This window comes from Helicoverpa zea, chromosome 21, assembly GCF_022581195.2.
Source record: "Helicoverpa zea isolate HzStark_Cry1AcR chromosome 21, ilHelZeax1.1, whole genome shotgun sequence".
Classification (NCBI taxonomy): domain Eukaryota; kingdom Metazoa; phylum Arthropoda; class Insecta; order Lepidoptera; family Noctuidae; genus Helicoverpa; species Helicoverpa zea.
In genome coordinates, this window is record NC_061472.1 from 3025396 (window position 1) to 3046381 (window position 20986).

The 20986-nt window shown below is 36.5% G+C and overlaps 2 protein-coding genes across 3 annotated transcripts in view; one reads left to right on the top strand and one right to left on the bottom strand.

Annotated features, from left to right (window-relative positions):
* The first annotated feature begins 11076 nt into the window (after positions 1-11076).
* On the top strand, positions 11077-13527 carry LOC124640859. Its single transcript, XM_047178795.1, has 2 exons — positions 11077-11154; positions 11805-13527. The coding sequence occupies exon 2, from the start codon at positions 11816-11818 to the stop codon at positions 13403-13405; it is 1590 nt and encodes a 529-aa protein (XP_047034751.1). The 5' UTR covers positions 11077-11154; positions 11805-11815; the 3' UTR covers positions 13406-13527.
* Positions 13528-14078: 551 nt separating this feature from the next.
* LOC124640548 (rho guanine nucleotide exchange factor 17) overlaps positions 14079-20986 on the bottom strand; it is a 120652-nt gene continuing 113744 nt past the window's right edge. For both annotated transcript variants that reach the window (XM_047178341.1, XM_047178340.1), the window contains exons 12-20: positions 20457-20617; positions 20036-20128; positions 19523-19785; positions 18643-18823; positions 18459-18526; positions 18005-18141; positions 16547-16724; positions 15727-15897; positions 14079-15450 (exon numbers count right to left, since the gene is read on the bottom strand). In XM_047178341.1, the coding sequence (XP_047034297.1) occupies positions 15161-15450; positions 15727-15897; positions 16547-16724; positions 18005-18141; positions 18459-18526; positions 18643-18823; positions 19523-19785; positions 20036-20128; positions 20457-20617 (1542 nt within the window). In that variant the 3' untranslated portion in view covers positions 14079-15160. The remainder of the gene's footprint in view (positions 15451-15726; positions 15898-16546; positions 16725-18004; positions 18142-18458; positions 18527-18642; positions 18824-19522; positions 19786-20035; positions 20129-20456; positions 20618-20986) is intronic.

Sequence of the window (20986 nt, forward strand, 5' to 3'; positions counted from 1 at the left end):
ACCTTTTTTACTTAGGTACTCGATTGCCGAAAAGGTTATTTCAGCGCTTTCTTAACTATAATGCATTTTATATTCGTTATCACCTTGGAACTAAACTTGACGAAAATTGATAAAAGATTTAAAAAAAAGAAATTAAGATAGACTAAATACCCATTATTTGAAGCCAATAACCCATTTTTTTTTTAAGATTATTTAGCTACTTTTTTCTATTTACGGACGCTTGAAGAAAACTATTCGTGGAATTAGTAGTATTTGTTGATAGTATAGCTTCTCGAAATCGCTTTGTGGGTTTTCTTAAAATTTCACAAAGCAGCCCGTAGTCTGGGAGTTGGTGATTGATTCACCCGTGCATCGGAGAGCACGTAAATGTCGGTCCCGCGCCTTATCTCTTTCCGGTCGCGTCGGATTGCCGTCCCTTTAGGTTATGAGAGTGAAGGAATAGGAAGTGCACCTGTGTCTGTGCAAATGCTTGTGCACTATCATATGTCCTGCACAGCTGGCTGATCTTAAATGAGAACAGACGCCGTTCTACTTTATCTTCTGTTATTCCATACTTCACTAGATTCGTAAAGGCCATACGCAAATTATCTACAGATAGGTACTTGGTCTTGTATCAAATAATCTAAACGTCAATTAGTGATAAGTTTAATATGCTTGAAACTTTGCCAGAATCGTCTATTGTTTTTGCATACAAGGACATAGAACGGTTATAGCACCGGCCTGTGTTTATTACATTTACTTACGTCACATTAGAACTAGCTTTCAACTGCGGTTTTACCCGTATTCCGGGGGTAACATCACCGAGATAAAAGTAGCCTATGGGTGATCTGTCTTCAGAGAAACTCTACCACTAGGTATGCCCTTCATCATAATTAATTTAAGTATATTTGTATACACAGAGAGAGAGAGAGAGAGTTACTTCGCATTTATAGTAATGATGGTACCTAAACCCATTAAGGAATTAAGGACTTCCTATAGATAACATAATTACAATCGTAATAGTATCACGCCAATTAAATAGTGTTGTTAATTTTCTCTTGATTCTCCGCAAATACCTTTGTACCTTTCTATCGTGTTTCCCTTTGACAAATTAATAAATAATTCCGCTAGAAATGCACACAAAACCAAAGCTAATTCAATTTGGAACTTTAAATAATTAAATCATTAGGTAGGCAACCCCACAAACGACTAAAACTCTCACATTTCCAGTAATTTCCACAATCTGGTCCTTTTGGACCCAACCCTCCCAACGGTACAAGAGAAATATATTACGTGCAGTGTTAACTTTTATTACAGTGTTAATTATCAAGTTGAAAGTTCAAAAGTTTTTGAAACAAACGATGCGAATCTTCTGTGATGTTGCAAACCTAACTTTTTGGTGCAATTTCACTGTTTTAGCAAAACCACGGACGTTTTGCTAAAACAGAAAGTTTTGCCGAAACTGCACATAAGTTTTTACTATTTGTATGAAATGGTTTTTAGAGATATGGAGAGCTCTCTCTATGATAAGAAAACAGTTACCTTTCCATAAGATTTGGCCTCTCAGTAACTTTAGTTAGTAGTTGTGTTCGTGCTTTTCCAATGATGTCGGTCTATTGTTCTAAGTTACACAGACAGAACCTACAGTCATCTCAACTCATGTTTGTTTATTTTTAACACATTCACGGGAAAACAAAAAAAAACCTATAAGTATAGGACTTTTAACTCGGGCATAAACTACTTTACATGCAAATGCATAAAGTGATTCCTGCAAAACTCAGGCAAATCCACAGGCAGTATGTAGATACCTATGTGAAGTTATACGAAGAATCAGTTCAAACATACAATGACCCTCAACGGGCTCGTAAACTTCAACCACTTTTATTACGCCACTAATTATGGCGACGCGTGTTACTCCGCCACTTCTATAAATAATAGAGATTTATAGTTTTTTAAATGGACGCTTTTTATTTGGATTAAACTGTGTATTTAGTTTTGTTGGAAATTACACACCCTGTGAATGTTATCAAGGCTTCTGTGCTAGTCAAACTTAAGAGAAAAACATTTTTTTTTATTACTAATGTTCTGTACAACAAAAATATGTAAAGAGTTATTTACAAGTATAAAAAGATGTATATCACTAGAACGATTTGAAAAGATGATTTCCACTGTTGGGAAGCTAGACTATCCCCTAGTTATTTATGCTATATTTTATCCGACTACGGGCAGTAGCCAGTAGCTCATACGGGACCGCGGGAAAACTACTAGCTGTCGGATATTTTTTTGCTGATGTAACAAATTAGGAATTTTCTTTGTATGTGTCTGGACAGCTTTTAGAACATTTCAGTAGAGAAGCGTTCACAGTAATTTGTCTATAAAAATTGCTGAATAAGATAATTTCAGAAAATTTTCACGTAACAAATAGGTACCGAAGCATTATTGTTCACGAAAACTGAAATTGGTATTTTCACCTTTCATTGGCTAGTAAATATTTATATACCTATTTACGAAATATTCAAGCTCAATAAATACTGAGTACCAATTAATTCACACATAACAATCATTAGAACATTAATTAAACCAATTTGCATAACAAATGAAGTAGCATTATTCAGTGAAACTATGAATTTTAAATTCACAATTGTATTTGTGAGCTCATAGCTACCTATTAATATTTTATTACTCGACTAGCCGTTTTCCCGCGGTTTCAGTATTGTCCCATGGGAAACTACAGCCCGTACCGGGATAAAATGTGGCATATGTTACTCGGCAAGAGTGTAGGTTCCAACAGTGAGATGGGTTCAGTAGTGTTAGAGCCTTAAAGGTACAAATAAAGTAAAAAAACATTTTTTTCATATTAGTATAAATTACAGGCGGATTCACTTTAATAATAAATAGGTTACCTATCTATTAATAACTAACTAACCTAGCAATTTTCTCGTCAATAACAAAAAAAAGATAAAAAACCTATACCAGTCTACAGCTATATTTATTATAGATTGCATCTTATCCGATTAATCCGTTTCGAAAGCGCGACAAACAAACATACAAACGTATACAATATTATTATTAATAAAATATTATGAGTACGGTATCCACGCAATTTAGCTTTCAACATAAGCTATTAACGAGTTAGGGATCGGTTAGATCAATCGATATGTTACTGCTAAAATTAGAATTAGCATACTATTAAATTGGGGAAGGCCAATATATTATTGGGGCCTATAAATAACTAGCATTTTCCAACGGTTTGACCCGAGTCTTGAAGAAACTTCTTCCCGTTTCCTTACCCTCTCATGCTGATTTATCAGTGTATCAAATATCGGTCTTAATAGGTTGGTGCAGTAGTTTTGACGTGAAAGACAAGCAGAGCGAATGTTTGAATTAAAATATTAGTAAGGATTTCTTCTGAACTTTGTACTGGGAACATGACATAGGGATAGCGAGTAGGCAGTTTTTTTTTACTTTTTAAATTTATGTTTTCTGTCCATTTTGTGACACATTATCATCAAATGTCATTGTACAAAAATATGTTCTTATCGCTTTTAAACTTTATCTGAACCTGAAATCGAACTCAGTATAACATGATGCACTCTGAAAATAATTACAAAACGGTTTGGTATTTATATGTTCATACTTCCGTGCATCATTTCATGTATTCCATCATTTATAAAAATAAGTGTATGGTGGAAATACGTACCTACATACTTTGATCTGATAACAAGCTGAATTCTTTTGATTTTGTTATTGTAATACTTCATGAATGGTTTACGTTAGCGGAAATATTAAAATTTTTGGGTGTGTCAGGTTAAAAATAATTTCTTTCAGTTTCAGATGATGCAAGAGATTATAAGATTGGCGTTTCGATAAAGTAAAAATGAAATAAAATAAAACAATTGACATAATTACTTACTAATGTGAAAGTTTGTGAGAATGTGTTGTTGTTATGTGTGTTTGTTATTCTTTCACGCAAAAACTAATGGACCGATTGAGTTGGATATATAGATAGATGATACAATGGATTAGCATATAGGCTACTTTTAATCAACACACCACGCGGGCGTAGCCGCGCGCGGAAACTTATACATAATTAAATTAAGGCGACGAATTGGTCAACAATAATTCCATAACCGGCACGCGCATCTAAGGCGTCAAAAGGGGTCGGAGCGTCTGAGCGGGGCGAGGATAACAATACGCGCGCTAGCTTATAACTAAAAGTCGTAAGCGACAAAATGGTTTTGTAATTTTATTATTTAGAAATGATAATTTGATAAAAATTCCTTCTACAATTTTAAAGAGTATGTATATACTCAACTACTAAAAAAGTTAAGAGGCTTAAATCGGTCCCGTTTGCCCATAATATGTGAATCTCTTTTTAAAAAGAGGTATGTTTGATATATTTTTCTCTGTTATAAAAGTTACCTAATCATGTTTCTACGTCTAACAAAATAAGGTTTATATCATGAGAAAGTTCATTCAGGTAACCAAGTTGTATTTTGATCCGTTTTGTATTTACTGAGAAAAATTGAGATCCTTGGCGCCAAAAATTCCAATTCGTCCTCTTAAGCGGCTAAGATAATAGGTAATTATGGTAATGTTAAAACAATGCTCGGCGTGGTCAAAACGTGGATAGCTGACCCCACTTAACTACCTATGTAGTATATAGGAAGGATCAATTAAGGGATGTAGTTATGAATTGTGCCAGAAGTAGTTGCGTGAATCCGATCCTAGCATTTTAAAGACGTGTTCAAGAGCTGAAAAGTCTGATTTTAAGTTATCGTCTTACAACGTAATTAAGAAAAGGCTTTATCGCTCCCGTATTGCTCATTTTGTGTGACCGCGACCTTACAAAGTCGAAATAACAGCAAACGAAAATAAATGAATATTTAATTTATTAGCGACAAAACATTAAACACCAAATGTTAGCAACAAGCTATAATGCCTCTTATATAAACACAGTTAATGTCTAAAACCGAATAAAAGTTCCTAACGCTTTTTATATCGCCGTTAGCTAAATTATGTTTTGTTTAAATTGTATTGGAATGTGTAATTAGAAGTATTTTATTGTAAACATTTCTAATCCGCAAGAAAATAGTTGCAAGGTTGCAAGACAGAGCAATTGTTTTCAAATTTATAACTCCGAAATTGTGAAAATCTTAGATAATAACAAGCTCGACAGTCGGACAAGTAAGGAAGAAATCAATAAGTCTCACAATTTGGATTAGAACTTGTCCAATTGAGAGTGATCAAAATAATGCTTCGGAGAGGCGTAGTCGTCAACTTCGTTGCCCATCTATGTATATACACTGACCGCGTTGATTGACAATCGGTCAACACTTTACTTCAAATTTAAATGACTGCTACTATGGTCAGAGTAGAAGGGAGTGTCGGACACTTATTGCTTCCTCTGACTTACCCACCCATGTTCTTCTTGGAGCCTTTCGTGTAGCAAAGTCGCAGTAACACTTCCGAATAATCGCGCTATCCCCGGCAGATCGACAGACCAATTTTCTATACGCAGCAGTTTGTTTGTTTGCTTGAACTCGTTAACCTCAGGAACTACTGGACGGATTAGTACTACATAGATAGTTCATTTATTGAGGAAGGATATAGGATTTACTTTTGTCCGGATGCGTGAAGTTGTATATTCTCACTGGACTTGAGCGAAACCGCTGGCTTAAGCTAGTCATAATCACGATCCTTTTCGTAATAAAACTTGTTATTCAAAACACTTCGCCTTGATATTGAAAAATTAAATTAAACCAACATTTTCTTTAAATAAGTATTTCGTCTATTCTGAAATCGTTTATTTATTTTGGTACATTAATGGCTGCTTTATGTTTTCTGAAACGATTCGGCTTTCAGTTTTATTTAAATTTATTTTTATGTGTTTAAATTGCAGTTAGAGGTCATTTGTATGTTCTGTGAAGTAACAGTTTGTGAATAATCGTATTTTTAATTGTGAAGGTTTAGGAAAACCATGGGCTGATTACTGTTCAGAAATAGCAGTTTGTTGTAAATTATACTCATTATAAACTTACTAAAAACTAACTAAATCTTCTACTAAAATCCGATTAAACTGGAAGCCAAACTAACATAGTTGGGAAAAACCTAGGCAGACGATGATAATGATTACTTAACAACCTTATCACACTAATATTAAATTTATAAATAACTAGCTTTTGCCCGCGACTTTGTTCGCGTGGAATAGTGACTTTCGGCAGATTTTAGGTTTGACCAATAGATGGCGCTGTACGTCCGGAATAAAATTTATTTTTCAATTTTTTTGGTAAAAACTATCCTATGTCCTTTCTCAAGTTCCAAACTATGTCTGTACCAAATTTCAAAAAAAAATCAGTTCTGTAGTTTAGGCGTGAAGAAAGGACAGACAGACAGACAGACAGACAGAGTTACTTTCGTATTTATAATATTAGTTAGGATTAAAGAGACTATGACCCTTGAGTTTGTTTCGGCGTTTCTTCTCAGGGATCAGTCAGTTAGGAAATGCCGGCCTCAGCGTTCTTAAAATGACGTGTAAAAGTGATGTAATGTCCAACTTGCAAAATAAACAATTTCATTTCATTTCATTTCATATTATAAATGCGAAAAATTTTAAGTATGTATATGTCGTCTTCACATAAAAACTACCGAATGGATGTTTTATGAATATTGGAAGTCATTTAGCTGATGCCCTGCATAAGTTAACCATAATACTTACCGTCCGCGCACCTACATAGACTACAGCTAATACCTAAAAATGGCTTCTAACGACAAAAACTTTAGCGAGAACTATATAATTTCAACCTAAAATTAATGAATAGGTACTTATATTACGTCATCCAAAATAAAGTACCAAACTTATTACCATTACTGCGTCTGTTGGTAAGAATCGGAAGCTGTAACCTTCACCGTTCCTTGATCTAAAAAGCATCTCTTTTGATTCAGCCGTTCAGCAGTAATTGATAAATAAACTTTATAATTTTAGAAACTTCTCATCGTGCCATAAATACTATTGAACGTTGATGCTTCAAAGTACTGTCGGCGACAAAAGTTGTAGTCAAATGTTAAATATTTTTTTTGCTTTTTTGCAAATGTTTCTATGTGTTGTTATAATTACATCATTTTCACTTTTTTAAGAGTGAATGTTTTATTTATACAGATATTTACACATTTACAAAAAAATACTATAAATGTAAAAAACTATCCTAGTTAAAAAACTAAAATTAAAAGGCGTCACAATATTAATCCCCAATCATAGTCACTATATTCCAAACAAAGCCGGACAAAAAAACTGCGGATAACATTAATCTGGCTTTCAATATAAAAACGATCGGGTGTGAAAAATAAATAACATTGTGTATAGATAGATTTTGACGACCTCTATGGCGCAATGGTTACCATGCCGGACTGCCGAACCTGAGGTCCCGGGTTCGATTCCCGGTTCGGTTGACATTTGTGTGATGAGCATGCTTGTTGACCGTGGTCTGGGTGTTACAATATGTATTTAAAAATGTGTATTATGTAGCTATATGTATTTATCAGTTGTGTTAGCACCCATAACACAAGTTGATTGATAACTTATCATGAGGCTAATCGACCGTGTGTGAAAAAGGTGTCCCGAGATTATTTATTTATTTATTTATAGATACATGCATACAAAAAATACAAATATTTATACATATAAAAAATAGCCATGTCCCTTTGGCTATTTTTTCAGCTCATAAAGTAAGTAATTGGTGCATCTTCTTTTAACTTCATCTATTACATTATAACATTTTAAAATATTCTGTTACTGACTGTACGAATGCATATCTTGTATGAGGCCATCTATTTTGGTACAAAATCAAAACATATGCTGTAATAAATTCTATAATTAATGCTCTGTTATATTTTAGTTTCGAGTTTGAGAAAGAAAAGCAAAATCGTATGAATGCTATGCCCAATATTGTTACAGAATGCGGGGATTTCTTATGTTATTTTATTTTTGAATCGGGGTTTGATATAATTTATTGCAATTTGTTAGATACTGATGAATTATTACGAGAAAATTGGTAGGATAGAATTTAGAAATAGATGAACTTTAAGATTTACTATTGATGCTCCGTGGTATATTTATAGCTGGTATCTATGTGGAAACTTTTACCTATTCAAATTTTTACCTATTAAGGCTTATCTTTCGCTATATAAAAAATAGCCTTTTTGTCAACCGTAAGAGATATAGAAATAGCCAAAATATGTGTAGCTAAACTACGACGAAAAAGGTAGTTAGTTTAATACACTTTTGATGTGAACAAGTAACAAAGGGATCAAACAGTTACCCAAAGTTCGGAGGCTTTGGAAAACCAAAATTGCTGACAATCACGACTCGGTAAAACATGAAAGTTTATGACCTCGGACCTGCAAAGTCTGAAAAAAATATAAGGACTCTGTGTTTAACATTAATTAGTATGTAACCGAAATAAGTAAAACCAGGGACTTTAGTCAGTTAGAAAATTCGATGGAAAACACGCTCAATTGGTTAAAATTTGAACACTTTGGTGGTCGTTACGGGTAAGTAGTCAGAAGCCAAAACGTCCGTCAACCAGTCTTTCCAAGCGGTATCGGATTGCCCAGATAACTGGGTTGAGGAGGTCAGACAGGCAGCCGCTCCATGTAAAACACTAGCACTCAGCTGCATTCAGTTACTGGTGGTCGACCCCAACATAGTTGTTAAAACCACAGATTAAAATTATAGAAGTTAATTTTATATAAATCATACCAAAAAATATAAAATATAAATAAAAATATAGAGAAATATTTAGCCCCTAACACTAACGTCTTATGCAGTCAAGGAGTGTTCTAAGAGTGGCGTTCACGGACAAACGTCCAACATTTTTATATCATTCTACTTTAAACAATGTGTACCGGACCAAGAAATAGGTACATGCAATCTTATTACTGTGGGAACACAAGAGTTCTTAAGGAGAGTGGGGTAATGTGGTGCAGTGGTAAAAAAATATATTTTATCACATTTAGTTCTTACTAGCTGCTGCCAGCGACTTCGTCCGCGTTAGATTCGGAATTTGTGCAAAGAGAGGAAAAATAATAATCGCCAGCTTTTCGAATTATCTAAATCTATGCGTACCTAGCCTATTACTACTTAGCTTTAACCACTAAGGCTGCAAACGCGACGGAAGCTTAAAAAATGGAGTAACTTCTCCCGTTTTCCCAACATTTCGCATCACTGCTCTGCTCCTATTGACTGTAGTGTGATGAAAAGTACCCTATAACCTACCCAGGAGTATGAATAATATTTTTGCCAAGTTTCATTAAAATCCGTCGAGTAGTTTTTGTTTCCATAACGAACATACAGACAGACTAACAGAAAGACAGACAGACAGACAAAAATTTTACTGATTGCATTTTTGGCATCAGTATCGATCACTAATCACCCCCTGATAAATATTTTGGAAATATATTTAATGTACAGTCGACCTCTCTACAGATTTATTATAAGTATAGGTAATGGGAACTGTAACTATATATAATTGTTATATAGTTCATAGGTCTCTTTATATTAAGACTTACCGACTTTTTGGTATGGTTTTGACCCACTTTTCAAAGCTTTTTTCACGATTGAACAGCTAGAATTTGAAACTTGTATATCATATATGGTTCATACTTTTCGTTACACCATTACCAAAAGGGTAGATATAAATCCTCTACCAAAGGTGCCATTGTTCCCCATTGTCCTCTCCCAGCTGCTCCAGAGCGATGTAATCAAGGCGGCAAAACAAACATGTTGTGACCAGTAAGGGCAATGGAAAAACTTATTTAAGAGGAAGTAATACTTTCTAATAAATCATTATATTTTTTGGGAGGATACAACGACACAAAAATAAATAAATTACTTATATTGAAAATTCTGTATTATTAGCTGGGAATGCAAGAAGGCTTTTTTGGCATGAGTCGCCTTACTAAGCATTTGAAGCCAACCATTTGAAGTAATAATAATGCCCATAATAATGAAGTAAGTAATATTTATGTTTAATTCGTCAAGTTTATCTTGCTTAGGCATCGGCACTTACAGATGAACTTTAGGTACCTATGCGGCGTTTGAGAGTCTGATTGTAGAAGAGATGATAACTGAAAAAAAATATCCAAGAAAAATTAAAGTGACTATCGATATGTTGATTTCTGACACTTACGAGAATACTAGACACTTAATTAAAACTACTTTTACGGATTTTATCGCGGTTATATTAATATTATTTAATCCCGACGACGTTTTGGATTCTTTAAAGTATCAATGTTTACGGGCAGACTGAGATGTTGGTCGTCTTGATATTACAGTTGTAATGTAACATTAATAGCAGTAAATAATATTAACATAACCGCGATAAAATCCGTAAAAGTAGTTTTATTTAAATGACTATCGATATTCAAAGAAATCCATGACATAAAACGACTCCAGAAGCATATGCATCACAGATTTCAAATATAATGCTATCAAAAAATAACAAGCTCTTGACTTTGGCACTTTTGAAGTCAAGGTCAAAAATCTACGAATATCCGAATAAAACTGAGGAACACACAAATTATATATTCATTGAATATTTCCTATACTGGACTTTTGATATTGAAAATATTATAGGGTTGGTGGTTGCCATAAAAACGGAACAAGCTATCGAGATATTTTTTTAAAACAATTGAGAACTTAGAACTGGCACCAAAATTATTTAATTTTACAGTCAGCCTTTTGAAGCAGATTATAGTCCAAAGAATTATTTTAACCAAATGATAACAGACATTGTCCAAAACTACAGCATACGCCTAGTCTTCCGACTTTCATAAAATTACTCAATCTCTTCTAGTCAAGATACTCCTAAAGAAAATACTAAAAAAATATACTGAAGAAACAAACCTTACAACTGACCCCTTAACAGAAGTCGAGAACAATACGCAACTAGCATTGTTTTAATTTAATAACAGTCACATACTCCCGCTGGAACACAAGGGGACAAACGAAAAAATTAGTTGCGACACCCCTAGGGAATTCGCCTACACTCCTTCCCTTTATAAAAGCGGGGTCCAGTGGATCCAGTCCTCAGAAACGAAGGAACAACCCTGAAGTCAGTACCTCTTCTGATATCTAAGCTGTGGAAACATGGTATTAAGGTTAACCGGAAAATCTATGTGAGTACCTCCTTTTGTCTAGCACTTTATCTTATCTTGTGGGTTGCTTGGTTTCTAGTAGTAAGAACCTAAGCTTAAAGTAATTTTTCTCAGTAATTTCAACTCTTAAATAATGTTATTTGGGGTAATATATTTGGCTTACCTCATTTATCCCTTTGATTATAAGTTGCTATCGGTAAAGGGTACCAATTCCTTGATTCACGCTGTAGTTAAAATACTTTTAAACAATATTTAACTATTGAGAACTAATATAAATATAAGGACAAATAATATGCTTTGGGTTTTTTTTCAAACTCCTATGCACACAGTTTTTCAGCCCTTAGGATACATACTTCTCTTATTTCTTTTTAAGCTATAAACTTTTTTGCATAAATTCTTAACAATTGCATATACTTACATAATATATTTCGTTATTCGAACAAAGGACCTCTTAAACTGAATATAAACGTATTAATCTGATATTTTCATACAATTCAACCCTTGTTTGATGTTTCCCAAAATTTACATCAAGTGCAAAGTGTGCCTCGACTTAATACTTATCATCAGTTCCTGTAAAATTCTAAACTTATAAAACAGATTTATATTACATAAAATCTTAAAAGAGCTAATCGGAACTTTAATAGTCAACTAATTATAGCTTTTGTTTTCAGATTCTAACAAAATGCGCAAAAAAGTACAAACTTTTCTCCTCTTCGTCCTGATTTTAACCACCGATGTCGTTCTTGGCAAGGCTAATAAAACTAAATCATTTAAAACCTACCACAAGAAACACAGTTCTTTGAAAGATAAACCTGAAAATGAACGCATTAAAAGATCTCTGAATGACGATGACGATCGTCCATTTTGGCCGAATAGAGGTAAAAAGCAAATCGGTAATGAACCCAATTATTATAATACAAAATATGACAACGAATATGAGAATGCACAAAAGTTTCCTAAATCTAATGACAAAGTGATGAAAGAACAACCGTTTTGGGGCAACAGAGGAAGACGTGATAGTTCTCTAGAAAACATGTATGGATTCCCTGTCGACTATCCTAGCTACTCTCTGAAATCTTGCGAACGCTGCTCAGACTTCGATGAAACGTCTGAAGAATTCAAATATATGAAAGAAAGAAGAGATGACTTTATAGCACCATTCTGGGGCACAAGAGGTCGTCGGAATTCTTTAGAAGTTGAAGGATCAGACGATGATCCTTTCTGGGGAAATAGAGGAAGAAGGCAAGAAAAGGAACCGTTCTGGGGCAACAGAGGACGTCGAACAGAAAATGAACCATTCTGGGGAAATAGAGGCAGGCGTGAAGAAGAACCATTTTGGGGAAATCGTGGGAGGCGTGATTACGTCGAACCTTTTTGGGGCAATCGCGGTAGAAGGGATGATACTGAGCCATTCTGGGGTAATAGAGGAAGAAGACAAACTGATGAACCCTTTTGGGGCAACCGAGGCAGACGGGAAGAGGAGCCATTTTGGGGTAATCGAGGAAGGCGGAAGCTATCAGAACCTAATTGGATCCGTAAAATGGATTTGAAAGAATCAATTCTTAACGCTATCAATGCCGTTGAAGATGATATCGAGAATCTCTCGCGGCTGAAGAAGAGTAATGCTGATCCCAATTCGTTTTGGTCTGGGAGAGGAAGAGATAACAAACTTTCTGGGCTATTTAATGGCCCTTCAAGAGGTAGGAGTAATTTAGTAAAATCGGGCAGATTACATGGACAAACAACTGAGCCGGGAACTGTGCTAGATAACCGAATGTACGTTGATGAGCCAAATTATATCTTAGTTGAAAGAACCGGTCGATCTTCAGCCGAAGCTGATGACCCTTATTATATATCGAGGGGTAAGAAATACTACATCAATTATAGTTTGGAGCAAGCAGCCAGGGATAGACGCGGAGCTATTGAAGAAATCGTCAAATCTGTACGAAATGATCCATATTACATCGCAAGAGGTAAAAAAGATATTGACATTCTTAAAAACGGAACGTCTTCAGCTCATAAAGAGGAATTTGCTAAAGCCAAGGAATTAATTTGTGCTGCAATTGATTTGATAACGATTAAAAATGATGGAGGCAAAGTAAAACGGGAAATTGATGATAACGATCGAGACAGGCGGACTATATTAAAGAAATTGGCAGCTCAGCTACAAATGGACCCATACTTTGTGAGTAGGGGCAAGAAAAATCAAATTTCCGGCGACAAAGATTATCTTCAAGATTTTATAAGCAACGTAGCAGAAAAATGTAACTAAGAAATATATTTAGAACTCTTTGTCATTAGATGTTTTCAATGATATAGGTACATATTTATGGAATTCGGTGTAACTTTAATCTGTAGGTAGTGATTTCCTAATAGTGCAATTATAAAAATGTGTCTGTGACCTGATCAAATAAAATATAGATTGTTTATCATGGCTTCATTAATTTGCTTTGTGTACTTACCACTTACTGATTGACCAAATAATACAATTTAAAATAAACTACAAAACTTATTCAAATATACAATCGATTCACTATGAAGGTTAGTTTATAACTAAAGCATATATTTTGAAATTGGAATTTTGCACACAGATGATCTATTATATAAAAGAAAGTAGTGTCAGTTACTCCACTTATAACTCAAGAACGGCTGAGCCGATTTAGCTGAAAACTGGTAGGGAGGTAGATTAGAGCCAGGAGTTTTTGTTACTATCCGGCTACGGGAAGCAGTTATCTCGGGAGGCAGGTGAAACCGCGGGCGGAAAGCTAGTAATTTATAAACTTGAAGGTAAATGAATTTGAATAATATTAGATCTCTCAGATGAAGGTAGATACAAATACGAATAGCAGTAAAAGTAAAACAAAACATGAGTAGCTTTGATATTTATATTGTTTATAATAAATTCTCACTAGTCACAAATCTTACTAAAATAAAACACAGTCATGTTAGTGCGACTTTTTTATTATTCTGCAATATTATAAATATAGGATACATCGTCCAAACATCCTATTTAAAAAAATGTTGCTCTCATTTTCTGTCAGATCAGGTAACATTACAAAACTTTTTGAGCAATCACAAAATTATATATCTCTTTTTTGACCAGATTTTCGATGCTGTGGCAAGGTACATTCGGAATAACAGTTGTATACCTATTTCTAATCTAAATGAGAAAAATATAGGTTGCAGTTCTGATTTTGGTTTCGAAAACATCATTTTTGAAGTTACCCCTGATTACTTTCTCAACTTTCTAGAAGATTCCGTGAAAAGTGAATAAGAAAGATTCGATCTAAAAGATAGTTCTAAAGATTACACCTAAATAGACGAAGAGATCAGTCTAGATTTTTAATTAATTTTAGACATCAAAAATCTTCTTGCAGATTTGAGTACAGAATATTTTTAAGCCGAGTTTTTCTAGTAAAGTCTAGTGAAAAACGAAATTGAGCTAGTAAGCACGAGTAACGAAAATTACGAAAGCTATGACAATGAAAGTAATGAACAATTTAGAAGACCTAAAAGTCCCTTAGGTACACAAATTTGTCATTATTTCAATAGCCTAAAACAGTATTTCACTACTACTCAGACAACGATAATATTATAAAGACACAAATGTCTTGATATGGGCTGGATACATGTAAATAGTTCTAAAACACTTGATAGAAACGTCTATAAGGTACGCAACAGGCCATTATACAGATGGTCCAATTTATTTAATAATACTGCGCGTTTAAATTAATTTTGATACATTGGGGCAAACTGATAAAATGTGACATTTCATGTCCTAACGTTAATAATCTCATATCACGCTCACAAGCGCAAACACAAAATGATTTATTATATTTTTAACATACATCAACATTTCGAAATGAAAGCTGGAATAATACTAACATTCATTGACGAAAACATTTAAAAAATAAAACCTTTAGGCTTTCACTGACGTGTGATCCGTTCGTAGAATTCAAAACGTCAATTTCAAGTCCTCGACGCGGTTGGCGTCCAATATTAGAACCCTGTAGGCCGTGAAATTTGTTCAGACTCTCCACAGTAGTAGGTGATTGGTCGAATCCTCTCTGCCTGCGTCTTCTGTCGTGGAAGAACTCCTGAAGTCCTCGTGTCCATCTCCACCAGAAATGATAAGAGTTTCCTTATTATTTTGAGTAGGTTCAGCTTGTTTTTGTAGCTTCTCGGCGTTTGTCGACCTGCGACTTAGTGCCTTCGTCTTGAGTGAAGTCTGTGTTGTCTTTGCTGGTTGCTTTTGTGCGGCTGGGTTCTCGACTATCGTTAGGAACCTCACGTGCCCGGTATGACCGTAGGTAATACCTGTAAATAAAAAGGTATGGATTGTTTATTTATGTGGTGGCCTAGTGGGTAAAGAATCATTTTCTCAAGTAGAGTGTAGGTATGGTTTCGATACTGTGCACTTTGAGTGTACTATAAAGGTTCGTATTCAAATTATTCTTCAAGTACTTTGAAAAGAAAATTGTAAAACCTGAGGTAGGACTATTAGAGGATTTTTCTTTAGTTTCACTTGTAGTGACACTACTGAAAACAGTTAATTTGCTGATTTAGTTTTAGTAATATGGAGTACCAACTCACCAGTAAGATGCGGCACAGTGAACACCCCAGTCCTGGCATTAGGTGAGTTGTGTAGCGGCGCAGTCAGCAGCACACCAGCACTCGTGCCCACCCACAGCGTGTCACGATGTGCCAGCAGTGCCGTCACGCGTAAACACGCGGCTTTGTGCTGACGGATTATGTCGTCGCAACCTGGTAACACCAGAATATACTGTAGCTTTGCCATAATGGTTGTAGGGCACGTGACCTAAGTGCAGTTACAGTGGTGCCGTTCACGAAAGATGACCATAAATGGCGCTTATATGTGCGTGTACGAAGACAGGAAGCTTCCCAAACTGGAATTCTGAGGGACCCTTAAAATGTCCTCTGTAAAGTGGTCATGTTTCGTGAACCTTTCTGTACCTGGTAACAACCGCTACGCTACAAAGTAAAATAACTTCAAAAGTTTTAATGCTGAGAAGAAACATTCAAAACGTTAAAGCTAAGCAATCGCTAAAATGATGAAAATGAATGCACTTGTTGCTGTCCTTTATGCACTGAGCTCATGGCACACTAGTAACAGACACAAAAAAAAAGGTCTTTTTTCAAAAACCTGCACGGTAGCTTTATCATAATTAATAGTTGTTTCTCTATATCTTGCGTTTACAGACCTAGCTTTCCCCTCGTTATTCTCAGACCTGGTAAAATTGTAGTTAATGTAAGCTACTGCGTTATGATTAGAGTACAAAAATGTACATTGTTAGTTAAAATTTCAAAAGCCATTAAAGTATGAAGAAGCAATGATGCCAATTGCATGATTTTGTACATCGATTTCTCTTGGAATCAGAAGCAATGTCCTTACCATGTAACATCTTAGTAACTTGTGGAGTAATATTAATTTCTGCCAACTGCTCACGAGTGCTGGAGTTATAGCATCGGAGCTGGGCAGCATTGTGCAGTGACAACCATATCGTACCACCTGCTACTGCCATATGGCTGATCGGCTTCGTCTCCGAACTTATTTGGAATGTTTCGTCCACCTAAAATCAGAAAGTAAGACAATGTTTAAGGCCTGTTCCAATTCTTCAACGATGCACAAAGCTACTTTTTTTAGATACAAAACCAACTGCGAGAAAATCGTAGTGCATCCCTATTTATGAAAAACAATTAAAACACACTGTGAACATCTATGTTTCACATTTTCCTCAGACTAAGCTCTTTCCAGAATTGTACTTCATCTGCAGGAGATGCATGGCAATTATGTCTCTTTCTCAGTCTAGTATTACCAATCGTTGAATTTTTCACTAGTTTTCAAAACTTCAAGGTTCTAGAACCCCCACCTGCAGTGAATGCAGGTTGATGATCTTGATGGAGGCGTGCGTGGCGCACCAGAGCTTGCCGCCCGACAGCAGCATGCTGCTCACCGGCGCGAGCTCTAACAGAGCAAGTACAGTGTATAGAAGCTTCTAGAGTCCCTCACCTGCAGTGAATGCGGGTTGATGATCTTGATGGAGGCGTGCGTGGCGCACCAGAGCTTGCCGCCCGACAGCAGCATGCTGCTCACCGGCGCGAGCTCTAACAGAGCAAGTACAGTGTATAGAAGCTTCTAGAGTCCCTCACCTGCAGTGAATGCGGGTTGATGATCTTGATGGAGGCGTGCGTGGCGCACCAGAGCTTGCCGCCCGACAGCAGCATGCTGCTCACCGGCGCGAGCTCTAACAGAGCAAGTACAGTGTATAGAAGCTTCTAGAGTCCCTCACCTGCAGTGAATGCGGGTTGATGATCTTGATGGAGGCGTGCGTGGCGCACCAGAGCTTGCCGCCCGACAGCAGCATGCTGCTCACCGGCGCGAGCTCTAACAGAGCAAGTACAGTGTATAGAAGCTTCTAGAGTCCCTCACCTGCAGTGAATGCGGGTTGATGATCTTGATGGAGGCGTGCGTGGCGCACCAGAGCTTGCCGCCCGACAGCAGCATGCTGCTCACCGGCGCGAGCTCTAACAGAGCAAGTACAGTGTATAGAAGCTTCTAGAGTCCCTCACCTGCAGTGAATGCGGGTTGATGATCTTGATGGAGGCGTGCGTGGCGCACCAGAGCTTGCCGCCCGACAGCAGCATGCTGCTCACCGGCGCGAGCTCTAACAGAGCAAGTACAGTGTATAGAAGCTTCTAGAGTCCCTCACCTGCAGTGAATGCGGGTTGATGATCTTGATGGAGGCGTGCGTGGCGCACCAGAGCTTGCCGCCCGACAGCAGCATGCTGCTCACCGGCGCGAGCTCTAACAGAGCAAGTACAGTGTATAGAAGCTTCTAGAGTCCCTCACCTGCAGTGAATGCGGGTTGATGATCTTGATGGAGGCGTGCGTGGCGCACCAGAGCTTGCCGCCCGACAGCAGCATGCTGCTCACCGGCGCGCTGCCCGTGCCCACCGGGATCGTCGACCGCTCCGTCCACGAGCCGTCTGGGAATAATGAACAAAGTATTTGAAAAACAAATGACAGTGACAGAACAAAAGAATGGTTCCATTTAAATTCTGTAATTTGGGACTGGCTAGACTTATCGTTGTTTTAATTTTGTAGGCCTCTTTCGTTGGTGTCTAGTCCGGGAATGGACGTTCAGTAGTGAGCGGCAATAGATTGATATGATGATGATGCTCTTCCATTCATGAATTCGAAATCCAAATTGATTCTCCCTCAACCTATTGATCATCTTTTGTTCTAATTATCTGTATCGTCGAGCTAGCTGGTATCTAGGAATTTATGTGTATTATAGACTTACCAATATCTCGGCAGTAAACGACTAGATCGCCATTCCCAAGAGCGACAAACACTTTTCCCTCCACGTAACTGGAAAAGATATGAAGTATTAATAGACCTTCTAAAGGTTGTTGCTGGCCGAAATATAATTTAAATATTACGGGTTGGCAAACCCAGGTGTCCGTTAGAAAAGACAATAAACTTACACAATGGAATGAACCCCCGAATTATGCTGCAGTTTAACCTTATTCTTCTTTATCCTGATATTATCCAAACAATTGTATACATGTATACATCCATCTTCTGTGCCAAGCCACATCGTAGGCTGATTGGCAGTAGTACCACTGTCTTCTGAAGATTGACGACTGGCTGGTGATGAGAGAGTCCCTGGAATTTTCGAAAAGTCACTTCAGTTGGAGATAAAAGTGATAATTGTGCTTTTGTAGTTGGTTTGTGTAGTGTTGAAAATGAAGCGTTTGTTTTCGGCAAAGCAAAGCATTGTAATGTCATTAACAGTTTTCTGGTAATGATTTATTGTATGTGTGACTTAGGTGTCTTATACTAAATAAATTATATCAATAGTCATTAAAATATTTAGCTGTGTATCACGCTACATAAGCCTCTGATTTTAACTCAATTATACCTGATTAACCAGTTTAGAAGCTTCATAAATAGCGAGAAAAACAAAGCGCAGAAATTCATGCAAAAGTAATTATTTCGATAGTCTATATTACCCAACATGGCACGTCCAGTTACTAAGTTGCGATGGAATAGGAAATATATATGTGAAATAATTAATGGGATACATATAAAGAAACACGTACAGTTAGACACAAAACTTACAATAGCCTAGAATCGGATACCCTGAGAAAGGCTAACAACGATAGTTGACTATAAAGAAGTAATGATTCTAGAGAATTTGGAAGACATTTAAAAGTTAGAGAATCTAATAACAAGTTATTACTGTGAATCTTAAAACAATTAAAAGGTAGGTGGTATAAAAGAAGATTATACTGTGACATCAAATACCAAAAAAAATATGTCCTACAAAAGGTGAAGAAGACGATTAAGAAAACTCAAACTCACCAGAATTAATCCCCATAGCCTGTTTATCCACCGCAGGATTTGAACTGGACTTCATAACAGGATGCACTTGTATACTCTGTCCTGTATGAGGTGTACTCAAACTCTTGCTATGGTTAGGCGTTAAAGTGGTCCTATGGTTGCCCAAACTGGCTGTCAGGCTGCTGTGTAGGCGTATCGTGGCAGATTCTTGACTTCTTTCTGATTGAGCGTCTTGGTTCTCGCTGGTTGAAGACCCATCGTCTTCTTCGTCGCTTGATGATGAGCTGTAAATTTTTGATGGTAAAATATTAGCCCAGTAAGATTAATTCTGAATGTTGATCGTTATGCTTAATTTGATTTCGTTGTTGAATCATTGGATACTATAAAGTATAAAGCATCTATGTGAAATACTTTGTATAATTTCCAAAAACTATAAAAATGCATGTGATAGAAGCTATTTACTTTTAAGAATGAAGATGATGATGATCAAACTACGAACAAGGATCAGAAACAAGAATATAGGTATATACAGACCTGTCTAGTCGTATGTTTTTGCAACTGTCATCAGGGTCAGATATACTGATACCGGGTTTTACTGAACTTGTACTATTCAACGAACTCGTGCTCCTGAAACATTAAAGCAAATCAATTAAGTAAACTATAAAATTGAGGGTGGTAACCAAACATTACCATTCAACAAATTGCCACCAACTGGTCAAATCGGTGTTTAAATGACTGGTTATGGTTTGGTTATTACTACAGTTACACGGTGCAACAGACCCAACAGAAGCCCAACACTTGTCAGAGAGAAGACTTTTTTTATCCCAACTACCTATTTATTTAGGAAGAGGTGACGACCGATGGTTCTATTCTCTAGTAAAGCCTTTATTCCCATAGTTGCCATTTCCCATTGCCTGCTAAACAAAGGAAAATATTAAAACACAAAAGAACTCACGGTATATCCAAAGTCTGTTGCCTCGTAAGCGCGGGCGCAGGCGGCACGCAGGCGACACACAGTATGCGCGCGTTGCACACGCCATTACATGACGTCACTTGCGGCTTGGGGGAGAGGGTTAGCACGCAGACCTGGCCTACATAGCCGTCGCTGTTGCATACCTGGAATGTTATGAGGTTTTCTTGTCAGTAAAGGAAATAATTATAATATTAGACTGTATGATTTGATAGTCAGTATGTTTAAAGTTGTAGTGATTCTGATGGCTGTTGGTCTTCAATTAATTTGAAACCAATGAGCTAGACGTAAGACAAAGGTAATTCGATGATAACGTCTTGAAGCAAATTAAGAATTTAAATGAATTAAATGATGAATGCGTTAGAAGAATAACACAAGTAAGAAAGATGAATGATGAGATTTGAGCTCTGATAATGACAAGAATCAGAAATGAAGAACATTAAGACTCGTACTTTTACGAGAAACAGTCTCACATGATTGTCTTCATAGAATAGATACACGAATGAGAACACCCT

Bases quoted from the DNA above. Each gene is read 5' to 3' on its own strand.
- LOC124640859 (XM_047178795.1), top strand. From the start codon at position 11,816: ATGCGCAAAAAAGTACAAACTTTTCTCCTCTTCGTCCTGATTTTAACC.